A 23,828-nucleotide genomic window follows, 5' to 3' on the forward strand; every position below is an offset into this window, starting at 1 on the left:
CGATAAGGTGAAGAATCAGTCAGGCAACATCGTTTCTTCGTTTAATGTGCGCAAGTGTACCCACAATATAAATTTGAATACATTTGATGAGAAGGGCAGTGTCATTCGCCCGCCCGCCAGAAGTTTTCATCCTCCGCGGCGCGATTCGATTTCGTCACCAGCACTATCGTCGCATTCGATGGCCTAAAGTGTTATTAGCATTTTGTTGTGTCACTTTATTGTAGAGTTTCATTTGAATTCTCAAGTATTCATCGTAGAAATGTTGTTGATTTAGGCTTGTCGACTGGCACACACAGTCAGATTGGATCGACTTGCTTAGATGTGGACGGACTTGTATGCAGATGGTGAAACACTTGTCCTCAGATATGTGCATATAAAAATTCCAATGAAATTGTATTGTCATATTTGATTTAAAATATTCTTGATTTTAATGGGCCCACATTTGAATGCGCTTTATATCAAAGAGAAAAGACACGTCGCCTGTATGCTTAAGACGATAAAAGGGTTGCAAATACGTCTTTGATGTATTTCTACAAAACGGTCATATACGCAAGCGTCATGTACGAATGTAAGTTTATTATCTGTAAACTAATTAGGGTTTCTCAATTTCCATCGTTAGAAATTTAATGATTTAGAGTTTGAGATGTTATATAACATTACAGATGTATTGATTTTTTAAAACTACGCTGAAGAATGAAGGGATCAAAAAATTATGGACCTTAACACTAGTTAAAATGAACTAAATTTGAGCAGTATTGAGCTTCATATAGAGCTCAAGAATTATATGGTCGTTATGAGTTCAAAAATTTCTTAACAGCTATGGAATCGGTTATACACAGTACTCGTTCACTTTAAACTTCCCACAAGTTAAATATGAACTTGCAAACATTAAAACTGAAATGAAAGCTATTGAAAAAAATCGCTATTTCCGAACTCTTTAAAGGGTCCAACTGGAGATTGGCGGACACATCTCTATTAGACAACACTTTTAGTTCTAGCACCCCCATGCTCTCAAGCGTTCAGCTATACTGAAGAAGAAAAACCTTTTATGAAACATTGGAATTATAAATTAAATAAAACATTACCTCTTGCCGCAGTTGAGAGTTGAGCCATGACCCTTCTGTTTACAAAGGAGCCGCTCAACGCTTTCATTCACATCACTGTTGTTTGAAGTTGACACTATTTTCCACTTTCAATATTTGCTTACAACATAAAAGAAAAACATTTTCTAACTCTTTCTCATCAAAGATGTTCATGCTTTTTTGTTAACGTTTGGCATGTTCTATTTTTAGACAAAGTGTCTCATCACTAAGCTTCGACTCACAAAAAACTCACCAGAAAATTCACGATTCATTATCGTTTTTTTTTTTTAAAACGACAATTTTTTTGAAATACTCGCATGTCAGTAGTTTACCAAATTCGAAAGCTTCACTCATAGAAATTGGTAGCAAAATGTTTGCTGTAAAAACAAAAACCTACTGATGGAAAATGGCAAAGCAACAGCCAACATTTTCAGCTGTTTTAAGATGGATAAAAGTTAAAAATAGCCTAAAAATTCAATAAATACTTTAAAATATTTTAAATTGCATTTAAAATTTCATTTTTAAGTTTTCATTTGTTTTTGGTTTCCTACAATTTGATAAAAAAATGATACGAAAATTTTTGAAAATATTGTACATAATAACTGTCTTTAAGAAGTTCTACAATTCGAAACGGCTCAACTAACAAGTTAAAAGATTATGAATTTGTAATCAATAGACAATGTTTGCTGTTATTAGCGCACCTATTTCCCTGGGCATTTTAGTTCTCCAAAGTAATTAGCACAGTTCGTTTGTGGAATATTTGTCCCATGTAGTTTTTCTACATGGAGAACATTTCCTTACGAAAACTAAAAGTTGTTGTTGTTGTTGTAGCAGTGTGTTGTACACTGAGGCGGCAGCCCTTGCCGATGAAGGACTTCATCGGGTCAATCCGGTACGTACAACCGGCTGCCTTGGGATTGAAAAACTAAAAGTCGCACGCTCCGGTGATTCCCATTAAAATGATCGCATTTCAGACTGTTGATTACTGTACTATCATCTGCAAAAGTAAAGACTCTCATATGATTCGGTGGGAAACGAATCCACAGCCACTGTACTGTATACTGTAGAAAAAGTCTGCTGATAATACCAGGCACTGTCTGCTTACTGTAAGCAGTTTATTTTACTGCTATTACAGCAATAGTTCTGTTGTCATAGCAAAATGTTTGCAATTTCAGACTAGCAGGCTGATAAAAAATCTGTTGTTTGTTCTGAAAATGTCTGCTGCTCCATTTATGAAGATGTTGTTAGGGGAAGAATAAAAAACAATAGAATACATTAAAATAAATAAAGTCGACATGCTAACCTCCAAAATACTAAAACACAAAAAAAAACAAGTAAAAGCGTGCTAAGTTCGGCCGAGACGAATCTTATATACCCTCCACCATGGATCGCATTTGTCGAGTTCTTTTCCCGGCATCTCTTTTTACGCAAACAAATGATATAAGAAAAGATTTGCTCTGCTATTAGAGCGAGCCGGTCCGGTTTGGACCACAATTAAATTTATAGGTTTGAGACCTGTGTAAAATGTCAGCCAATTCGAATCAGAATTGTGGCCTCAAGAAGTAATATAGAGAGATTGATTTATATAGGAGCTGTATCGGGCTATAGACCGATTCAGACCATAATAAAAACGTATGCTAATGGTTATGAGAGAATCCGTCGTACAAAATTTCAGGCAAATCGGATAATAATTGCGACCTCTAGAGGCTCAAGAAGTCAAGATCCCAGATCGGTTTATATGACAGCTATATCAGGTTATGAACCGACTTGTACCTTATTTGACATAGTTGTTGAAAGTAACAATAAAAAAACGTCTTGCAAAATTTCAGCCAAATCGGATAGGAATTGCGCCCTCTAGAAGCTCAAGAAGTCAAGTTTATATGACAGCTATATCAGGTTATGAACCGATTTGAACCATACTTGGCATGGTTGTTGGATATCATAACAAAATACTACGTGCCAAAATTCATTCAAATTGGATAAGAATTGCGCCCTCTAGAGGCTCAAGAAGTCAAGACCCAAGATCGGTTTATATGCCAGCTATATCAGCTTATGAACCGATTTGAACCATACTTGGCACAGTTGTTGGATATCATAAGAAAACACGTCGTGCAAAATTTCATTCCAATCGGATAAGAATTGCGCACTCTAGAGGCTCAAGAAGTCAAGACCCAAGATCGGTTTATATGGCAGCTATATCAGGTTATAAACCGATTTAAACCATACTTGGCACAGTTGTTGGATATCATAACAAAACATGTCGTGCAAAATTGCATTCAAATCGGATAAGAATTGCGCACTCTAGAGGCTCAAGAAGTCAAGACTCAAGATCGATTTATATGGCAGCTATATCAAAACATGGACCGATATGGCCCATTTACAATACCAACCGACCTACACTAATAAGAAGTATTTGTGCAAAATTTCAAGCGGCTAGCTTTACTCCTTCTGAAGTTAGCGTGCTTTCGACAGACAGACGGACGGACGGACAGACATGGCTAGATCGACATAAAATTTCACGACGATCAAGAATATATATACTTTATGGGGTCTCCGACGAATATTTCGAGTAGTTACAATCAGAATGACGAAATTAGTATACCCCCCATCTAATGGTGGAGGGTATAATAAAATAACATGAAATAAAGTACAAAACTAAATAAAATAATAGGAAAAATAAAATAATGTATTCGAAATTCCAATCTCCTTTGGTGAGATGCTAAAATGTTCAGCATCACTGAACAAAAAAGTTTACATTTTCTGTGCCAAACGGTAACTCTCTCACTATGCACATTTTTGACATTTCTGCTGGAGCAAAAACAAGCCAAGCTACTTTAGATAATCAACATTTACTGCAACTCTCCCATGACTTGCTGAAAAACATTTGTTTAGTAAACTTGCTTGATAAAAGACTTTGGATTAATGCTTTAATTGTACCAAGATATTAACATACGACACTGCGCTGACCCAATTACTTGAAGAAAGCACAGACCATGGCAAACCATTGCCCACTCCATGGGAAGAGCCGCAACATCCGTACTTGGGTACCAATATCTTCCCCCAAGGAACCTATTGTACGACCAGGAGTGCCAAAAAGCTACTGAAGCCAAGAATGGGGCATATCGGGTAACCTTATAGTCAGTAGCAACGCGCCAGATGAAAGAAGTATCGGGAGAAAAAGAAAGAGCCAGAATGAAGTCCGAAAATTCTATTAAGGAATTAAACATCAAGGGAGCAGCTCATATCATGGGAGCAGCTTATACCATCGCGGTATAATCGAGGCGACGATAGAAAACCTGGAAGGAAGGGAAAAGGATTCCGATCGGATCTCAGATGAACCTTGAAGTCGAGTGTGAGATACTGCTGCCACCGGCACAGTCTTGAATTGACGGAACCCTAGTATTGACATCTGGAAGATCATGTTACACGGATGGATCAAAGCTAGAGGAACCCAGGGACTGACATCTGTTTTAGACTGCCTGGCCGTAATACGGTCCTCCAGGCGGAGATCCGGGCGATCACGAAATGCGTGAAGTCGTGTGGTGCTAACACGAGGACGTCGAGTATGAACATCTTTACGGACAGTAAAATTGCCATGAGGGCAATAACAACCAGGATGGTAAGGTCACGAACAGTCTTACAGTGTAAGAAGGAGATTTACGCCTTTTCTGAGGATGGGACAATCCACATCGTTTGGGTGCCGGGCCATAACGGAGTAAGGGGAAATGAAAGGGCAGACGATTTGGCGGTGAAGGCCAGAGGATTGCCGTCAATAAACTTGGCTAACCCAAAGCCTTTCGTGTCGACGCAGTCCGAGTTTAGGGAGTGGGCGACGAATGCGCATGCAACATTGCGAAAATTCTATGGGTGGATCCAGATCGTGAGAAGACGAGGCTATTACTAAAAGCAAGTAAGAAGAAGGTCAGTATAGCTATAGGTATCATAACGGGACATATAGGACTACGAGCTCACTTATGCAAAATCGGTGCGGCAAGCTATTGTGTAGGGCATGCGGGGAAGATGCTGAGACGTTGGAGCATTTCCTTGGTCATTGTCCGGCTTTCGCGTCTAGCAGGTGGTGGAGACACAATACCAGACGTGAACCAACTTAGGGGAGGGGTATTGAAAACAATTAAGGATTTTGTAAGAAGCACGGAACTACTAACTTGAAATTTTCGTTTTAGAGGTTACTTTAGAGTTTTTAGAGCGCACAACAAGCCGATTAGTGGCTTAGGTGTATGTCCACAGTGGCATGGGGCGGATTAATATCTGCACCCTCTTTTCAACCTAACCTAACCTAAACATCAAGCCGATGGCATTGGAACAGGCACATACTCCTGAGACTGATACAGACAGTGTGCTAAGGATATTGAAAGAACACTTTTCCCAGCTGCTGGTATCCGATGATGGTGGTCATGGATATATAGTCAGAACGAGGTCTATGTATCATTAACCCGGCTGAAAAACAATAAGAACCGATGGGTTGCCAGCTGAACTATTTAAAACCGGAGGCAACACGCTGATAAGGCGTCTGGCTAGAAGAACGCATACCCGATGATTGGAACTTCAGCATACTATGTCCTGTACACAAGAAAAGATGCCAACTACAGAGCAATAAGTCTCCTCCCCATCGTATACAAGATACTATCGAGCGTACTGTGTAAAAGATTAAAGTCTAAGGTCAACGAAATAATTGGGTCCCATCAGTGTGGCTTAAGACCTGGCAAATCCAAAATACACCAAATATGCACACTGCGCCAAATCTAGGAAAAGACCCGAAGGATTAAGCAAGCAGATAAGGAGCAAAGCCACCTCTCGACATACGAAAATTACACTGTACAAGACACTGATACTACCCGTGCTGTTGTATGGCTCCGAAGCATGGGTACTTTGAGAGAAAAATCCTTCGATAAATATATGGATCCGTCTGCGTTAATGGAGAATAAAGGCGTCGTGTGAACCACGCGCTGTATGGGCAGTATGACGACGATAGCCTAGTTAAACGCATCCAAATACTACGGTTGCGTTGACTAGGTCATGTTAGGGATCCCAAAGTCGACTTTTGACTGATTAGTCGACTTTTTGTATAAAAAAGTAAAAAAAATCTAAGCCGATTTTCAATGATCGGTTTTGAAGTCGAAAAGAAAGCTACACAGAAAAAAATGGTCTACTCTTGTTGCATATATAACTCGTGCCAAAGTTTATGCATATCCAAGCCAAATTGTGGGATTACGTCATTATAAGTGTAAGATTCATCTTAATAGTTTTATGTTTATGGAAGCAACATTTTGGCACAAATGTATGTATGTATAGGAATATATCTTTCACTTCCCCCGAGTAGACTCCAGATTTGAAACCCGCATCTCCTAAAAAGCGTATTTATTGTCCGATTTTGCTTAAGTTTAGAAAACTTTGTTATAATATACTAGGCGTCGTAAGAACCACAAGCTTTATGACGACGATAGAATAGTTAAACCCATCAAAATACAACGTTTGCATTGGCTAGGTCATGTTATCAGAATGGATGAAGAAGCTCTAGTAAAGAAGTCTTTTGAAGGCGATTAAAGATCGATGCGCTTGGGCATCTATTCTATTGTACTATCGGCTAGAGGAATAAATTTTCTCTAATGGCCAATTAAAGTAAAGTACAGTAATATACTCATCCCAGTCCATATTTTGAGGTATCTATCATATAGATCGACCTACAGATTAAACAACTTAAGCCTATTAAATGCGAATATATCGAATATGTTCCATATCGGTCCAACTTTAGGCCACTTTTCTCGGCTTAGCGAAAGTATAATCCATGGACGAGTCGACCAACTTTTGCACCGAATTTAGCGATGGGATTTAGAATAGATAGACTCCGATTTGGGGTAGGCGGTCTTTTTTCATGTTTAATGGTGATAACAATGACACAATTTGGAAAATTCTAGATTTTTGAAAAATGGTCTTTGATAATGCAGGGAAAGTGGAAACTTTTGAAATTTAGTAAAAAATATTAGCCACATTGACTTTAAGACTTTAAGGCGGGGTGGTTAATGCGCCAACTTTAATTGAAAAATTTTCTTAACACCTTCCCTTTATGAAAATACAAAGAAATGATAATACCTTGATGGCAAAAGTTTACAAAAACTTGTAGAAGTATCTTATTTAGAAAATTTTTCGACTTTTTGCAAAGAAAAGCTTGAAAGTCGACATTTGCCACTTTGATGGAAGTCGAAAGGCGACCATAAAGAATACGCAAAAGGGGAAGACCAAAACTCCGATGGAGTGTCCAAGTGGAGAGCGACATCTCGAAACTGGGTGTCAGAGATTGGAGAAGAAGCGCAGAAAATCGAGGCGCTTGGACATCTATTCTAGGTTCGGCCCATTAAAGTAAAGTAAATCGGTAAAACGTGATCAATATTTTAACAGATTTTATAGTTGAAATAGCAGGTTTTGTAAGTTGAAATAACAGGCGGAAATATTTGCTAAAACAGCACCAGAATACTATTTATGAGTGCTGTCTGATAAAAGTTTCACACATGATTAGGGACCTCCTTCTTAATGCTAAGCCCGAATTATATGGACTCTAATTAAAAGTAAAGTACAAGTGTATGAGAGTGAGTCCTATCCTCCATAGAAATGAAAACGTATTCCCAACCAACAATATGGGACTCAAAAAAATAAAATCAAATTAAGTAACAGGAATCACAAACAAAAGTGGAAACAAGAAAGGAAGGCAAACGAAATTGGGAGCTATATCAAATCAAATTATATAAATACAAATGCTCTAAAGTATAATACTCTGTACCACTGTAAGGATGTAGATACTCGCAAAATTCACAATCGCTATTCATTCCATGACGCTGAGTTGGTCCAAATCTTCACGAATTTGTTACCCGCGAAAGCCGGACATTAGCATCGGAAATGCTGCTGTATAGTCGTATTCTATACACACACACACGCTCTCTACTACCGCACCTTAATGTATTCCATAAATGTGCCCGCAGTCCGATGTGTCTCGTAATGACAGCAAAAGCCATACTGATCTTCCTACTCACCGTCCACTATGTCAGACATTAATGGTCAGGCAGCCGGAGACAGAACTCGGTTTCTGGGTCTACAATGTGAGATTTACAGTCCAGTTTTCTCATATAGTTTCGATCCATACATTTGTATGCATATGCACATGCATACATTTGTACCCTCCAAACATTTGGAAGTGAATTTCTCATTCCCTCTCAGAATTTTCACTTTTTAGGTCCTTTTGATAATCGAATTTTAAAATTTTTTTTAGTCCAAGGCCAAGTGGCACGTTTTCTCCCGTACCGAGACACTAATTAGAGTAAAAAATTTATATCGCCTGAGATTGTTTTCAACTTCCTTGAGTGAAGATTTAGTGACTCGCACGATAGAAAATGTTTGCAGGGTGGATATATAAGGGTGTATGCACACATTTACAATTGTACATATTTGCAAATGAGCTACATTTAACACCTTTGATTGCAGGTATTTTAATGCAAAATGTAATATTTTCGTTTAGATGCGAATACCAATTACATACGGGAAATTCAAATTGTCGCGCACGTTTGTTATTGTGTTTGCTGTGACAACACTGCGTTGTACGTGTGTTGATATAAGCCCCAACAAAACAAAAGCAAGCAGCGGTGAGCAACTACAGCTGTACTTGGTCGTACACTACTCTCAATATTCACATTGGGATTCCTAAGATGCGAATGCACAACAGACCTTTCTCCATAATCATAGGGATGATAATTTTGAAACATTGGTTTTTTAATCCCTTTTTCTGCCATTTTTTTTTTAATAAATGCCTACGAACAATCAAAAAAGTAAAAAGTTACTTTTCCATAATCAGTATTAGTTGGTTATATTCATAAAATCATTTTATTATTCCTTAAATACTCCTGTCCTTTATATCTGGATATGTGTATTAGGGCGGGTCAATTTTTGGCTGTTGTTAAAATCATAATCGGCAACAAATTTCAAGTTGTTTTGTTTCTTGGGCAAAACTCGACATTTTTTAAGGCCCAGTATGCACCTCAAGCGAAATTTTCGGTAGCAACCACATGGTGATAAAAAACTATGGATTTGTTAGGCCATTTATCACAATTAAATGTTCTTTAATAGAAACAAATTCATTACGTGACGCAAAAAATTATCAAATCAAGTTTTCTCACATAATATCCAATGCCCTCAATGTCACCCTGCAACTCAAGGTAACCCGAAAATTTAGCTCAGCATATGTCAATGCATTTCTTATGACCACGAAAATTTCATTTGAGATCCATTTCTTACAGATATCCGCAGTGCGAACGTTTTTTCCGTTCAGCTCCCGCTCCGGCAAAATCTTTTTCTCTACGCTCCGCCAATTATCTTATACACACCGTCATAGAACAAGTGGTATATTAATTTGTTCATTACGTTTGTAATATCAATTCGTATTATTTGTATTCTTGATGGCCGTCTACATAGTCATACATATATACCGATCTTCTGATTTACACTCTCAAGCTCATAAAAGGTGCCTTTTTATACACTCCACAATGGAATGAAGGTTTACTTATCTAGTTATTTCGTTTGTAACACTCCGAAATGGTGGTCTGATGAAGGTCGTTGGGGCTGAAAATGGACCATATCGGCTCAGATTTAGATATAAGCTGCATGTGAACCGATCCATCGATATGATTTCCTAGATATGTGCCCTTAGATGGCGCAATTCTTAGCAGATTTGGCTCAATTTTTAAACAAAGATACCGGCCCGACCGAACATAGCATGCTCTTCCTTCTTTTAACTGGCTACAATCGGATGGGCTTATACTACGACGCCTATATAAACCGATCTCACTATTTGACTTCTTGAGTCATTAGAGGGTAGAAATTTTATCCGATTTGGCTGAAATATTGTATAACGGTTTCTTTTATGACCTCCAACATTCTTGTCAAGTATAGTCTGAATTAATCTTTAACCGGATAAAGCTTCCATATAATCCGTTCTCCCTAGTTTACCTCCTTAGGCTCTAGTGGGCGCTATTCTGGCCCGATTTGGTTGAAATTTTGCATTATAATTTCTCCCAGGACCTCTAACATCCATCCCAAATATGGTCTGCGAAACCTAATATTGCTCCCAAATAAACTGATCATCCGACTTTACTTCCTAAGCATATACCGGAGGGAATTCCCAATCAAATTTATAAACAAGTAGTAATAGTAAGGAATCACGCAAAGTCGACCTTTTGATACCCTGCACCGCAGAGGGTACACAGGATAAGTCGTCGAAACTAAAAATTGCTTACATTTCAAATGATGACTTTCGGTTGATAAATGAGCTTACAAAGTCCCTGAAAGTAAAAATCGGGAGATACACATATATGTGAGAGCTATATATCTAAATTTGAACCGATTTCTATGGGATGCAATAGCAATGTCAAAATTCATGAGAGAATTCGTGCCAAATTTTTGTGAAAATCGGTTTACAAACGACAAAATTATTGCAATATTAGTCAAAATAGAAAATTTGAAAACGATCGGATGAAAATTGCGACCTTTACTTTTTGCACAAAAAAGAGACAAACGGACAGCAAGACGGATATAGCTAAATCGTAATTGGAATGCGGTTCAGAGTCGATCCGTATGCTAATAAACAAATGCTCTAGGTTTTCACTTGTTTTGATTTAAAGACGATACCTTTTCAAATTGGTAGAAATCAGGTCTCTATCATGTTTTTGATGACTATTTAAGGAAAGCTAATTTTAAAGTTATCTCACGTTAACTTAATAATCTTAAATTTTGGTTTCAATTTGCCAAAATAACAAGTTCGTAAAGCAGAATCCTTTTGAAGAATTTATCATTATTTGTCTCTTGTTCTTACATTCCATCTTCATCCGACAATGAGACTTACTCGAAACACACTGATGCTATTACATCCGCGTTTCAAAATTCCTATCCAACTGATACTTTGATTATCTTAGGCGATTTTACTATGCCGTCTATTTCTTGCATACGCTCGTCGTATTCTTATAGCTTAATACCAGTTATTACTAGTGGTATTTCTAACGATTTCCTTATTATTTTATTCCCAGAACAAATTCCTCCTAAATGTCCCTCCCCTAGAGAAGAATATTTCTTCGCAAAAACTAATTATACTAAGCTCACATCCCTGCTTTCTGCCACTAATTGGAATAACGTTTTAAGATCTGGTAATGTTGATGAAAATATATCATAATTTTAATGAATTCTACAGGAATGCTTTGATAAGTCAGTCCCTCGAACTATTGTAGATGTTAATTCTGAGCCACCCTGAAATACAAGAAATTTATCGAAACTGAAAAATAAACTGTATAAGAAATTGACTTCTCAAACTATTCATTAGCAAGATCAAAGTACAATAGGGAAAACAAGTTGGATTATCGCAATTACTTGAATGAAATGAAATCGGATTTACAATCCAATCCTAAGTCTTTCTACAAATTTGTCAATTCTAAGCGCCAAACTTTCTTAAATATCGTTCAGTGTCAGCGGACAGGGTTTTAGACATCATAGTCGGGTGAGCAATGTTTATTCCCATAAACAATGCTCACCCGACTATGACTATCCTTATATAATTAGAAATTCTATTAATATAGACGTTCCTTTAATAGATCAAGACACTATAGAGCAAAATTGAAGATCAATAACATTTACATTTCTTGCTGGTCCGAAAGGCGTCCCGGGTAGCATTTTGAAAAAGTGTGCCGAACAACTTTCCTATCCTTTATTGATACTGTTTAATAATTCACTTAAATCTGGATATCTACCGCAGATATTGAAAAAATCTTTTATTATGCCATTGCTTAAATCTAGCAGTCGTAATGATGCCTGTAATTACAGGCGTATCTCCATACTTAGTGCTATTCCCAAGCTAATGGAGAAGATATTGACTGAATCAGATTCTCATCAGGTTTCCTCATTGCTCTCTTCATGTCAACACGGATTCAGGAAATCACGCTCAACCATAACATGGAATTTACATGCCTAGTCAACGATGCTTTCAGGAGCTGTAGACAGAATGATACCGAATACAAGGATTTTAGTAAAGTGTTCGATAAGTATGATTACACTTTTGATGAAACTAGGTTTATAGAGTTTCAGTTATTCAAGTTAAAATGACTTGCAGCACGTTTACATTGAAATTTTTATGATCTGGATTTAACAAAATCTAAAAAAATCCTGCCCGTTTACACTACGTTTTTAGGGATTTAAGTAACATACACAAGTGTGCATGCGTATACATGAATGTGCATTTTTGTATGGTAAAACCTGCAAAAAAACACAGGATTTAGCACTTAAATCTCGAAAAGGCCATAAATCCAGATTTAGTGGCCAATGTAAACGGACTTATAGTTCATATCGGCGGTAAACAAAATGTGAAATTTGGTAATGCGATCTCTAAAACCATCAATGCTTCCTCCGTTGTTTCCCAAGGTAGCCATTTCGGCCCGATCTAGTTTTGTCTTTTTATTAATGATTTACCGAACACAATAACGTTTACTAATATTTTGATTTTTGCCGATGTTGTAAAAATTTTTAGGTCTTTTAATGACCCAGATGATCAGTAGTATCTCCAGTCCGATCTTGATCTCTTTTAAGAACGGTGCAAAATTAACGTTATGGAACTGAATATTTCCAAATGCAAAATAATCAGTTTTTCAAGACGAAATGATTTTATTAGATATTTTATCGAATTCGATGAGCTTGAATCAGTCGATTCATTTAAAGACCTTGGGCTACTTATGGATCCACGTTCGTAATCATATCTCTATGGTTGGTGGTAAAGCTTACGTCGCCCTTAGATTTATGAAACGTTGGAGCAGAGAATTTAATGATACTTCTGTGACAAAAAATTTAAACACCTCTTTAGTACGTTGCAACCTTGAATACGCATCTATAGTATGGGATCCTTACTATACTCATCACTCTAATCCAATCGAATCTGTTCAAAAGCAATTTCCTTTGTTTTGCCTCCGAGGACGTGGGTGGGATTGGCAGTCTCTACCTTCATATGAGTTTAGACTGGACTTCATCATGACTATTATGACTATCATCCAAGTCAGAATTTCTTTTAAGTAGAATATTTTTCAATGGCCCGATCAGACTTCCAGTAATTTTGAATTATTACGTATAACATATTATTCAAAAAAATTTGCCAACAATGATTCCTTCGTCGTATATGCTATCAATTTAATTAAGTTCTATAACATCATAAATCTATCTGAGAATCGCGACACATTGAAAAGAAATATTATATTATATTGCTATCTAACTGTTTAGATTTTATATCTGTGGACATTTGACAAAACAACTTATGTCGAGATAAGACAATTTTCCAGGATTTTTATTATAAATGCATCTTTTGAAGCCGGTTCTTTCTGTCTTACCAGGGTCTTTCTAACATTTCTGGTGCCAGAGTAATCCATTTGGTCAAATCAACATATCTCCGCTTTTTTTATGAAATTGCATATGACAAAAAAACATAAATCAATTTAGTTTCCCGTTTTTCAAAGATTCGAAATTTTTTTTATGAGTGATTTTGACAAAGCAACATATTTTGATATATTTCCACTTTTTTATTGAACGTCAGTTTCCCGAAAAGCATAATTCGACATAGGATGCACTAATTTCATTTTTGTTGCATAACATAAATTTGACAAAACAACATATTTTATTATTTATAAATTTTTTTCAGAAACGGTTAGGGCTGGAATTTTGAAACCTGGTGAAAAAAAGCTGTTAAATGTCCACAGGTATTATGTTAGATAATTTTGTTATGTTATATAATAAGATTTGTATGTGTAAATGGTAGTCTGTAAGGATAATTGTTACCTATAGACTTAATAAATAAGTTTTGTTTTGAGGATGAAAACCGCTTCCCCCCGACTTCTAAAAATTCCACTCCCGCTCCGGCAAAATAGGCCCGCTCCGCTCCGAAACCCTGGCTTCTGTGTAATACCTCATAGAATTTGTCGTAGATAGTTATTACGGCAACCGCTTGGTGGACGTTTTATGGCCCTTACAAATTGACACACCATCATTTAAAACATTAGTGTGGGTCAATTTATATCGACCGAAATAACGCACTAAACATTTGGCAAAATCTTGATCACGACTAATTGAAAAAAGTTTATCCAAGAATGCATGGGTCCAGCAATCAAAACCAAGCATTCGGTTTTCAAAATAGTCCCAGCTCGAACGAATAGATATAGAATTCTGAAGTTTGGCTTAAATGATAGTCAATGCGCGATAAGAGTAGGATAAATCAACGTTTAGCACCATTTGGAACTTTCCTTATAGACTGCGTTAAAGCCTCAATTTTTGCATACAACAACAGTGCGTCATTGTAAAATTGGTAAACTAAATGAATTGTGAAGATTTTATAGCATTTAGGTCCTAAAAGATTTACTATTTCCTACGTTTCTCATGCAAGACCGAGTCCAAATACAATTTTAGATTGCCAGGAACTAACCCATCTGCAACGACAGCCTCCAGCCTGAATCGCAATTCTGTAGGTACTTTTGATTGCCGAAAGTTAGCTTTTGACTTATATTTTATACCATTTTCAAATCTCATTTATCATCCCTGGTTTCTGATATCCTCTCTCCGGGTTTGTTAATTCATTGAGTGAAATAACACACCACAAATAAGTTCGTATGAACAAATCGTCTTATGCAAGCATACTCGCACATAGGTATGCACAAACGTATGAATGCACATATGTACATTCATATTGTTTATTAGATTAACAAATAAAATTGTTATTTTGCAAATCAAGCGAACCTATTGGTTGGCCCTGTGACGAGCCCCAGTGTGCCATTGTTTGCGCGCGTTATGTTGTATGGGTGTATCTTTGCACGCGTACATATGTCGGTGTGCTGGTGTGTGGGATTATCAACGGACCGTAGCAAATAGACGCCATTTTTATGGGAATGCAGAAACTAATGGATAAACCTTTGCAATGAAATGGAATAAAATATTATAGGTACACAGTTACAACTTATGAACGTTTTCGCAAACTTTGTTGTAGTTTTTGAACATTTTGAATATCACCAACTTGAGCGAGCTATTGCTGAGAGTGGTGGCACATACGCGAGAGTGATGTGTCGAAAGCGTCTGTATCAACTTTGAGGAAAGGAACTCACATCTACGCGAGTCGGAAATCATAAAATTATTGCTTTGTCGCTCGTAAAGATACGTCGCAGTCGTCGCTAGCACACATTCACCTAACACACCAGTTGATTGTACGAACCCGGCCGAACATTAATTTCATTTGCGGGCGGGAGCCTTGGCACTTGCCAATGTCTTGCCGTAGTAGTGGATGTAGAATTAGTATTCATTTGTTTCCTTGTAGTGTTGGTTGCGATATTCCACCAGAGAGACGCATAAAACACCAGACATTGCAAGCATGATTGACTGTCTGACAAAGACTGACTGCCCAATCCAAAATCGAACAAATATCCGAGCTTTTGTATTACAAAGTCCGTTCATTTGTCGTGTTAAAAAAAAAAACAGCACCTTAGTAGTTTTCTCGTGCACTCAACGAAATTTGTTACTCAAAAGGGCAAAATAAAATTTGGTGAAACAACAGTTTAGGAATATGCTACACTCGTAGAAAACAAAGTCTGCTGAATATTAGTAGTTAATTTTACTGCTATTTTAGCAGTACTTCGGCTATTACAACAGTAGTTCTTAAATTTCAGAGCAGCAGGTTGACTGCTGGAAATTCTGTTGATTGCTGAAAATGACTGCTGCTTAATTATGAAGGGTATATTAGAAGAAAGAATAAAGTACATATGTAAACGTGTGCCTCAGTGAATGTTTATAATCACCACTGAATGTATACTTTCCATAATCGTTTTACTTTAAAATTAGAAACAAAAGGCCATGACTGTCATGTAGACATTAGTAGACCAATAGCACAAAATGCCATCGAGCTCAGCCACATTTCGAAATGTATACCGATGGATGTATCAGGTAGCTTTCTTACAGTAATGTTCCTCCAAATAAAATCATCTCTTGAGAACCTGTCTGATTTAGCGGATGTGGACTTTCGCAAGTTCAAGTGCTTTTTAAAGCGATCCAACAAAATTTAAAAAAAAAAAATGACAAACGTAATCAACACAAGTAACAGGCAAACATTAAATATAGCATACAATTTTTTTCAGCAGTTATTTGTACTTAGAAAAACAGATTTTGGTTGCTGATTTAGCTGACCGAAGTGTTTGCTAATTTAGCAGCCCTGTGTTTGCTGAAACAGCAGTAATGTCTGCTTTCCCATTTTCAGCAGAAAAAACTGCTGGTTTAGCAAAGATTTTTGCTGTTATGAATAACAAATTTGGTTGAGTGTAAAGTAGCGAAAACAATTTTATGCAAAACCGGAAAATAATATTATTCTGCTAATGAATCTCTACCCGTCTCAACCTTATGCTGCCCAACTGTTTTAGGGTATCCTAGAAAATTTCAAACATATCGCTGATGTACTTGAAGGCTGACGTAACTCAAAAATGCATTTTTCGAGGTTAGTTTTTTTTATATAATATCCCTATCATGTCAGTTAAAATATAAACATTTTAACATAGATTTGTTTTATTTACCCATTAAACGGATTTTCCCTCTTATTTTGTATGGAGAAAAATGCTTACAAACATCATGGTTCTCGTTTTAGCAAAATTATGCTGCATTCCCCTTTTTTCTTTTACTTTTTTACTAACAACATTCTCTAAATAACCATTTCAGAGCTGGTGAAGCAACTGACTAGTCTGTTGTTACAAAAAGTTACAAAAATTTTGATATAACAGCAAAAATACTGTCACAAGGGGCAGTGAAATCTGCAAACAGTGTGAGCAGGATTTTTCTGCGTCCGATCCAGTGTAGCGCTTGTACACAAAGAGAAATAAGTTTGCTGCCATAAGCAAACACGGTCTGCTGATTTGATTTTTTTTTTGCTTTTGAAGCAAACATTACCAATTTTTTGAACTTCTAAACGAGAGTCCTTTAGCCGTGAATTTTTAGTTTAAAGGCATAAATATGAGTTGAACAGCTATTTTGGCTGCTGTTATTTGAAATCTAAAAAAAAACTATCAGACGATTGAAAATTGGACAAAATTGTACCCATAATACAGTTGAACTTCGATTATCCGGTTCGCTCAGGAACGAGCTTTAGCACGGAAAATCAAAAACACAGTTAATACATTTTTATTGATTTCTGTTAAGACCATACAGAGTTTCGTTGATTTAAATGTAAAAACTCGTGGTGTTATATTGTTCCAATATATAGCAGCTGTCCACAAAGCTATCTTGATATTCAAAGACTTGCCGAAGTATGATGTCTGAAGCCAAACGTTGTTGGACGATTAATTTATGGTATTTGAAGCTTTGGAATGCCCCTTGAACCGAAGGCTGAATAAAGCATGTGCAATTCGGTGGAAGAAATGTTACTGTAACTCTTTCAGATATCAGAACGTTTACATCTGGGTATGCTATCACCTATCTAGAAGTAAAAGCATTTTACACTTCCCATAGAAGTCGCGTTCAGTTTGTTTGCCTACATCATATTTTACCGATAACAAACCAGCGGACTGTGACTTTTTATTAGTTCTAATTTTTCCTGAATTGAAAGTATCATACTTGCTATCTTCCCCTTTTGTTGTTGGAGCCATTAACTCAACTTTAACTCGAAATAAAAAGGGGAATGTGGTGCACAAACCAAAAGCACAGCTAGCCGGTTAACAGAGGATAATCGAGGTAAAAGTGTATTTAAAGACCAATTGCTGTCAAAATTATTAGACTAAGATTAGGTTTTTGTTGTATAACTCATGACCAGGTCGTTTACAATTTAGATAAATATTGTCCGTTCTGTAGGTCTTGTACTTTTAATGTGTCCACAAATCAAAATATTTGTCAAACAAAAATTTAATAGAGGTTCTTAATGATATCAATGTCTCTTGAAGACAAATTAGACTTCATTAATTTTCTTAAATCATGCTACCTCTATAACCAAATTTAATTTTTTTAAATACTCATTAAATTTGCATTTACATTTCCTATTATATAACGCAATTCAACTTAAAAATGTTTAAATTGTTTATGAAATTTTTAGGGTACTCTAAATTTATTTCATCTGAGAACAGCAGAAAATGTTTGCTGTCTTAGCAAACAATTACTGCTGTCTTATTTTCACCAGATTTTCTGCTGTTACAGAAAAAAATGCTGCTTTTACTAAAAAATTTCGCTGAGTGTTAATATTTTGCAAACACATTTACAGTTAACAGTGTTTTAATAGCAAACAGAAGAATAAATTTTGCCGTTACAAGTCTCTGTCATTTCTCCCTCCCTTTTACTTATTTTCATTGACCATCCTTTGAGTCTGAATTCGAATTCGATCTGCTCATTTGCGAATGATAGTTTCCTCTATCATTCATTTGCTTTAGACCATAGGCGGAGTCTTCAAGAAATTAAGGACAAGAGGCGGATTATGAATGATACACCCGGTCTGGACTTGCTGGCCATTTCGTAGTGAGGTCGATTGAATGGAGTAGATTTTAATACGTAAGACCCAATGCAATATGTTGTAACACAAACGATTTACTGAACCTTTAGATCGCTCTTATCTTTCGATGGCATAGATGGTCTAGGAATGAGGATACAACAGGTATTACGTTGGTCAAAGCATATACTCGTATTCGAAGTTTCGAATGAAGCATTCCAGTGGTTGGGCTTTCTTAAGCGATGCAAAAATTTTACTTCCTCTGAACTCGTCTAACATGGAATATAACTCCTTTTTATGGGCGGGGGCTATAAAGTCATCCTTGCAGCTACTTGACCAAGTTCAGAGGAGAGCGATGGTGTTAATAGACGGCGGTGGGATATCCGACTCTTTAGTTGCCCTTGAGCACCCACGGAATGTGGCCAGCCTTTTGCTGTTCTATCGCTACTTTTATAAGGTGTTTGTTTCGCAAAGATATTTATACTTATCCCTGGGGGCTCGCCAGAGACACTTTATTTTCTTGGAACGCTCATCAGTTTCTGATCGATTGGCCAGTTTAACAAAACATGTATTACCACGGAATAGTACGAATGGGAATTCAACTTCCGGCAAATGTCTTTCCCATTACTACCACCTTCAGAAGTTTAAAACAAATTTGAATGGAATAAACCCCATGCCGTCGCACCCACCGTTCCAACTCCCGAAAAAAATTTTGTAAAGAGTATCAATTTAAGTTTATAAGAAGCTAAATCGAAAACATGCTTTTAATCTTTACTGTTACCGATCATAACAATACATGGGGAGTTGTATTTCAATGACATCGCTTAAGAATCGCACCCTCTACACAAGCTAGGTTTTAAGCCCTTATATCGGTATGGGCGATGTTCAACAATTCCAGTCGACGTTCAATTGGCAGAAGGATATCACTTAATCAATTTCAGATGTCATGACGGTTAAGGCGAAATGCGATCTCAGATCAATATTTCTTTGTGCTCGAAAAGGCACAACGATGTTGGTATAACTTTCATGCTAGGCTGAAGGATATAAAACTACATTTTCAGCATAAATAAGTTTCTTTTCAACACATAGTTGCCTGACTGCTGCACAGCTTATCCAACAACGGCGATGTTGATGGGAAAATAACCAATAAATTATGAATTAACTAAAGATGCTCAAGACAGTTTTCAATTTGCATTCATGCACTGTGGCAAATTCGAAGCGAATTCGATTGACTGTTAGATACAACCAACTTACAAACAACCAGTCGGCTTACGGTCTGCAAACAAATGACGAATATTAAGTTGCGGTTGTCGTTTAGACTCAAACTCTTCACCACACCCGAAACATTTCATTGGTCCCATACGAAAGGCAACAACGCCCAGCTCATTGTGGTGGGCAAATGTTCTCTCTTCCCGCTTCACGTTGCCCCGACCCGGAATCGCAAAGACAATCTGTTTCTAAACGTTGTGGGATTGGCGCTCTTTGTTGGGGTTGGCATTCGTCGTCATGGATTTGGTTCAATGGTTCGCGGTTCGTTCCATCTTCAAATGTTCAATGTTGCTATTCTATTGTCCTCACTTTTCTTATTCTTGTTGTAGTCGTCATAGTTGTTGCTGTTAGACGATAAAGGTCTGTTTAAAAACCAATTTCACTGTGGTTTCGTAGAAACCCCAATGACAATGGCAACGACTACGGCTCCACACAATGGATTCCATAATTTCCTCCATTATCATTATGGCCCCCAAAAGAAATGAACTGTTGCAATAAAATTGAAAAGCCATAACGAAGAGCATTTAAACATATGCAAATGCGCATTCACACACACACACATATAAGGTGTACGTCGCAACACAGAAGAGGGAAAACGTGGAAATGAATGTGCAAATGTCATCAACCTAAACCGTGTTTCATACTTACTGTGTTCTTAGGGTAAAGGCAGCACTTGTTATGCTCGACGGCAAATGCAGGCCCTTAATAATTTCTTGCCATAACTTCTTGTTGATGACATCGACCAGACCTCCGCGCGCAATCACCAGGTTGTACAGCTCGTACAGATCCAATACGGATTTGGCCATAATTGGCAGTCGATTGATGGGTGTGCCTGAAAATAAATTAAAAAAAAAAAACATTCTGCCATTAGGAAAATGTCGAGAAGAAAAAAAAACAAGTAACGCGCAACGTTAGACATCATTTACAAAAATTCACCAATGCATTGATCTGAACTCTCTTTAGACAATGAGATTCCCAACTGTACAGGTTTATTGTCAATATGTCGGACGCCAAATCAGAAATATGCTGTCAATTAATTGCACAAAATGGAGATTAATTCGAACTCTTGCATTCAGATATTTGTAAACCACAACCTTAAGGCTGGTAGTATGTTTGCTTTACGCGGCACTTTTGTGTGATTATTTTTTTATACAATCTTGCGGATTTTATTCAGTAAGACATTCTCTTATTACTTATTAAGAAAATGTTTGTACTTATGACGCCTTCTTTGTCATTTAATAAATGTACCAAATATGGTTCGAATCGGTATTAAACTCGATATTGCTCCCATAGAAACCAACCCCTGATTTTACTTCTTGAACCTCTAGAGGACGTAATTCGTATACGATTTTTACTGTGATTTTAAAAACCCTCACTGCTATACATACGACCTTTGAGAGTCCCGGCTATCTAATGGGATTTATTCAACCGGAAACCGGATATTGATCATAACTAGAAACGTCAAGTGATCCCATATTTTAAAAAGGTGGAACTTAAAAAATGTAGGGACAACAGTTTTATTTGGGGTACAGATGGCCCACCAAAAAATGTCAGACTCCTGAACAGATCCAGAGACGAGATAGGGAGAGGAAGAAATGAAAGAAGATTGTGTGGAGCCAGTTATCCAGACCGGAGATAAACTGCCAACTCAAGATGGAAAGTAAGTCTCCTTATCATCGTCGTCGAAGCAGCTTTTGGAGTATTCATCATGCTGAATGCCCATGTGCCCTTGCAATAGCGCTCTCTTATCAAAAACCAGCAGTTTCTTCTTCCCTGGCAGTTCCGCAACCATGGGCAGGACTAGGCACTTGCCATCCCCTCAATTATGTTCAATAGTTCGACAAATGAGAGGCACGGTTGCCAGATTTTTTTTGAGAGATATTTCCAAAATTCCAAATGAATTTCCCCCAAAAAATCTGCAATTAAAATATTTTCCCCTAAAGAAAATACTCACTGATTAAAGTGTTGGTTTATAACATTTACATTTTAACTTTTAATTTTGTCATTGTTATTAGTAAACAAGCAAAAAGGCATTAAGTTCGGCGGGCCGAACTTTGTATACCCACCACCTAGGATATATATTTTTAAGACCTTTCGTCATAATAGAGTGAAAAATGCATCATTTATACACCCAAAGCAGCTTAATCTAAATATAGTCCGATCTCTACCATTTTCTAGATGGCTATGTAAGGGTCTAATACAACTCATTGTACATTAATTGGTTAAAAATGCTTCTCTTATGGGTCTAATAACTTAAATCGATAGATCGGTATATGTATCTGATCTGAACCATATTGAACACGAATGTCGAGACCCCTTACACAGCCCACTATATCAAATTTCAGCAAACTCGAGTAAGAAACGTGCTTTTATTGTCCCTAGAACATAAATCGGGAGATCGGTACATATGGTAGCTATATCCAAATATAGGCAGATCTTGAATATACTGTGTACGAATGTTGAGGGGCCTAACACAACTCATCATGCCTAATATCAGCAAAATCGGTTAATAAATTCACTTTTTATGGGTTTAAAACCTTAAATCGGGAGATCGGTGTATATGGCAACTATATCCAAATCTGGACCGACCTGGGTCTTATTGAACAGTTATGCTGAGAAGCCTAATACAACTTGCTATACCGAATTTCTGCGACATTGGACAAAAAATGCGCCCTTTTATGGACCCAAGATCTTAAATCGAGAGATCGGTCTATATGATAGCTACATCCAAATCTGGACTGATCTGGGTCGTATTGAACAAGAATGTTGAGAGATATAACACAACACACTGTCTCAAATTTCAGCTAAATTGGATAATAAATGTAGCTTAATAGGGCCTAAGTCCTTAAATCGGTAGATTGGTCTAAATGACGGCTACATCAAGATATAGTCCAATTAAACTAATCTTCGAACTTAACCTGCCTATGGAAAAAAACAAGAATCTGTGCAAAGTTTCAGCTCAATATCTCTTTTTTTAAAGACTGTACCGTGATTTCAACAGACAGAGGAACGATATATATATACTTTATAGGGTCGGAAACGGATATTTCGATGTGTTGCAAACGGAATGACAAAATTAATATAACCCTATCCTTCGATGGTGGGTATAAAAGCACTGCGTCAATCCGTCAAATCAAGAAATAATTTTATGCGGTTTATATGAGAGCTATATTAATTTATAAACCGATTTGGACCATACTTGGCACGATGGTTAGAAGTCTTAACAGAACGTTAAGTGCATTCCAGCTCAATCGGGTCAAGTCGAGAGACCACTTTATATGGAAGCTATATCCAGATCTGTACACAAATGGCCGATTTGCAAGTTGTCCAAAACTTCAAGGAGATAGCTTCATTCCTTCGAACGCCATCGTGGTTTCTATAAACGGGACGGACATGGCTAGAATTTCCAGCTTTAGTACGGTAGTCTAAGGCTTATGTCTATCATATTCATACACACAATTACAATACAATTTCTCATCTCGGGATATGCGTTTCTACAGTAAACACCATTGTAAGTGAACATGCTTTCTTTTAAATAACAAATAATCCAAAGGTATTAGCCAGCACTAAACATAAGGAAAATTCGTATACGCAAGAAAATAAATTTGAAAGCTATGCTGATGGAATTTCTCCTAAAAAAATCCAAAATGTTTACTTTTTTCCCCATCACAATCCCCCTACCCCAAATAAGAAAAAATTTTCCCCGATCACGAAAAAAAATCTCCTGTTTGGGAAATTTCCCCTAGTCTGGCAACACTGATGAGGGGTTAGTAAAGAGATTTTATGTTGGTTTTGTGTCTATCACCCAAAGCAATTTTGCCAATTGAAAATTGCATTATAATTCTATTCATTGAAGACCTTGCTTGGACGCAACACAAACTAATTGAAATTGAACTGATATGAGTTTTCTTCCGCAATAGATTAATACCGGTATTCACGAAACTTAATGAAGCTTT

General features: G+C 37.0%; 1 protein-coding gene across 2 annotated transcripts in view; it reads right to left on the reverse strand.

Moving 5' to 3' along the window:
- The window catches only part of LOC106092498 (protein dead ringer), a 174,940-nt gene that overhangs the window by 16,261 nt on the left and 134,851 nt on the right, over positions 1-23,828 (reverse strand). For both annotated transcript variants that reach the window (XM_059368988.1, XM_059368987.1), the window contains exon 7: positions 20,521-20,704. In XM_059368988.1, coding sequence (XP_059224971.1) covers positions 20,521-20,704 — 184 coding nt within the window. The remainder of the gene's footprint in view (positions 1-20,520; positions 20,705-23,828) is intronic.

The sequence above is a fragment of the Stomoxys calcitrans genome, chromosome 5 (assembly GCF_963082655.1).
Source record: "Stomoxys calcitrans chromosome 5, idStoCalc2.1, whole genome shotgun sequence".
NCBI classification, from domain to species: Eukaryota; Metazoa; Arthropoda; class Insecta; order Diptera; family Muscidae; genus Stomoxys; species Stomoxys calcitrans.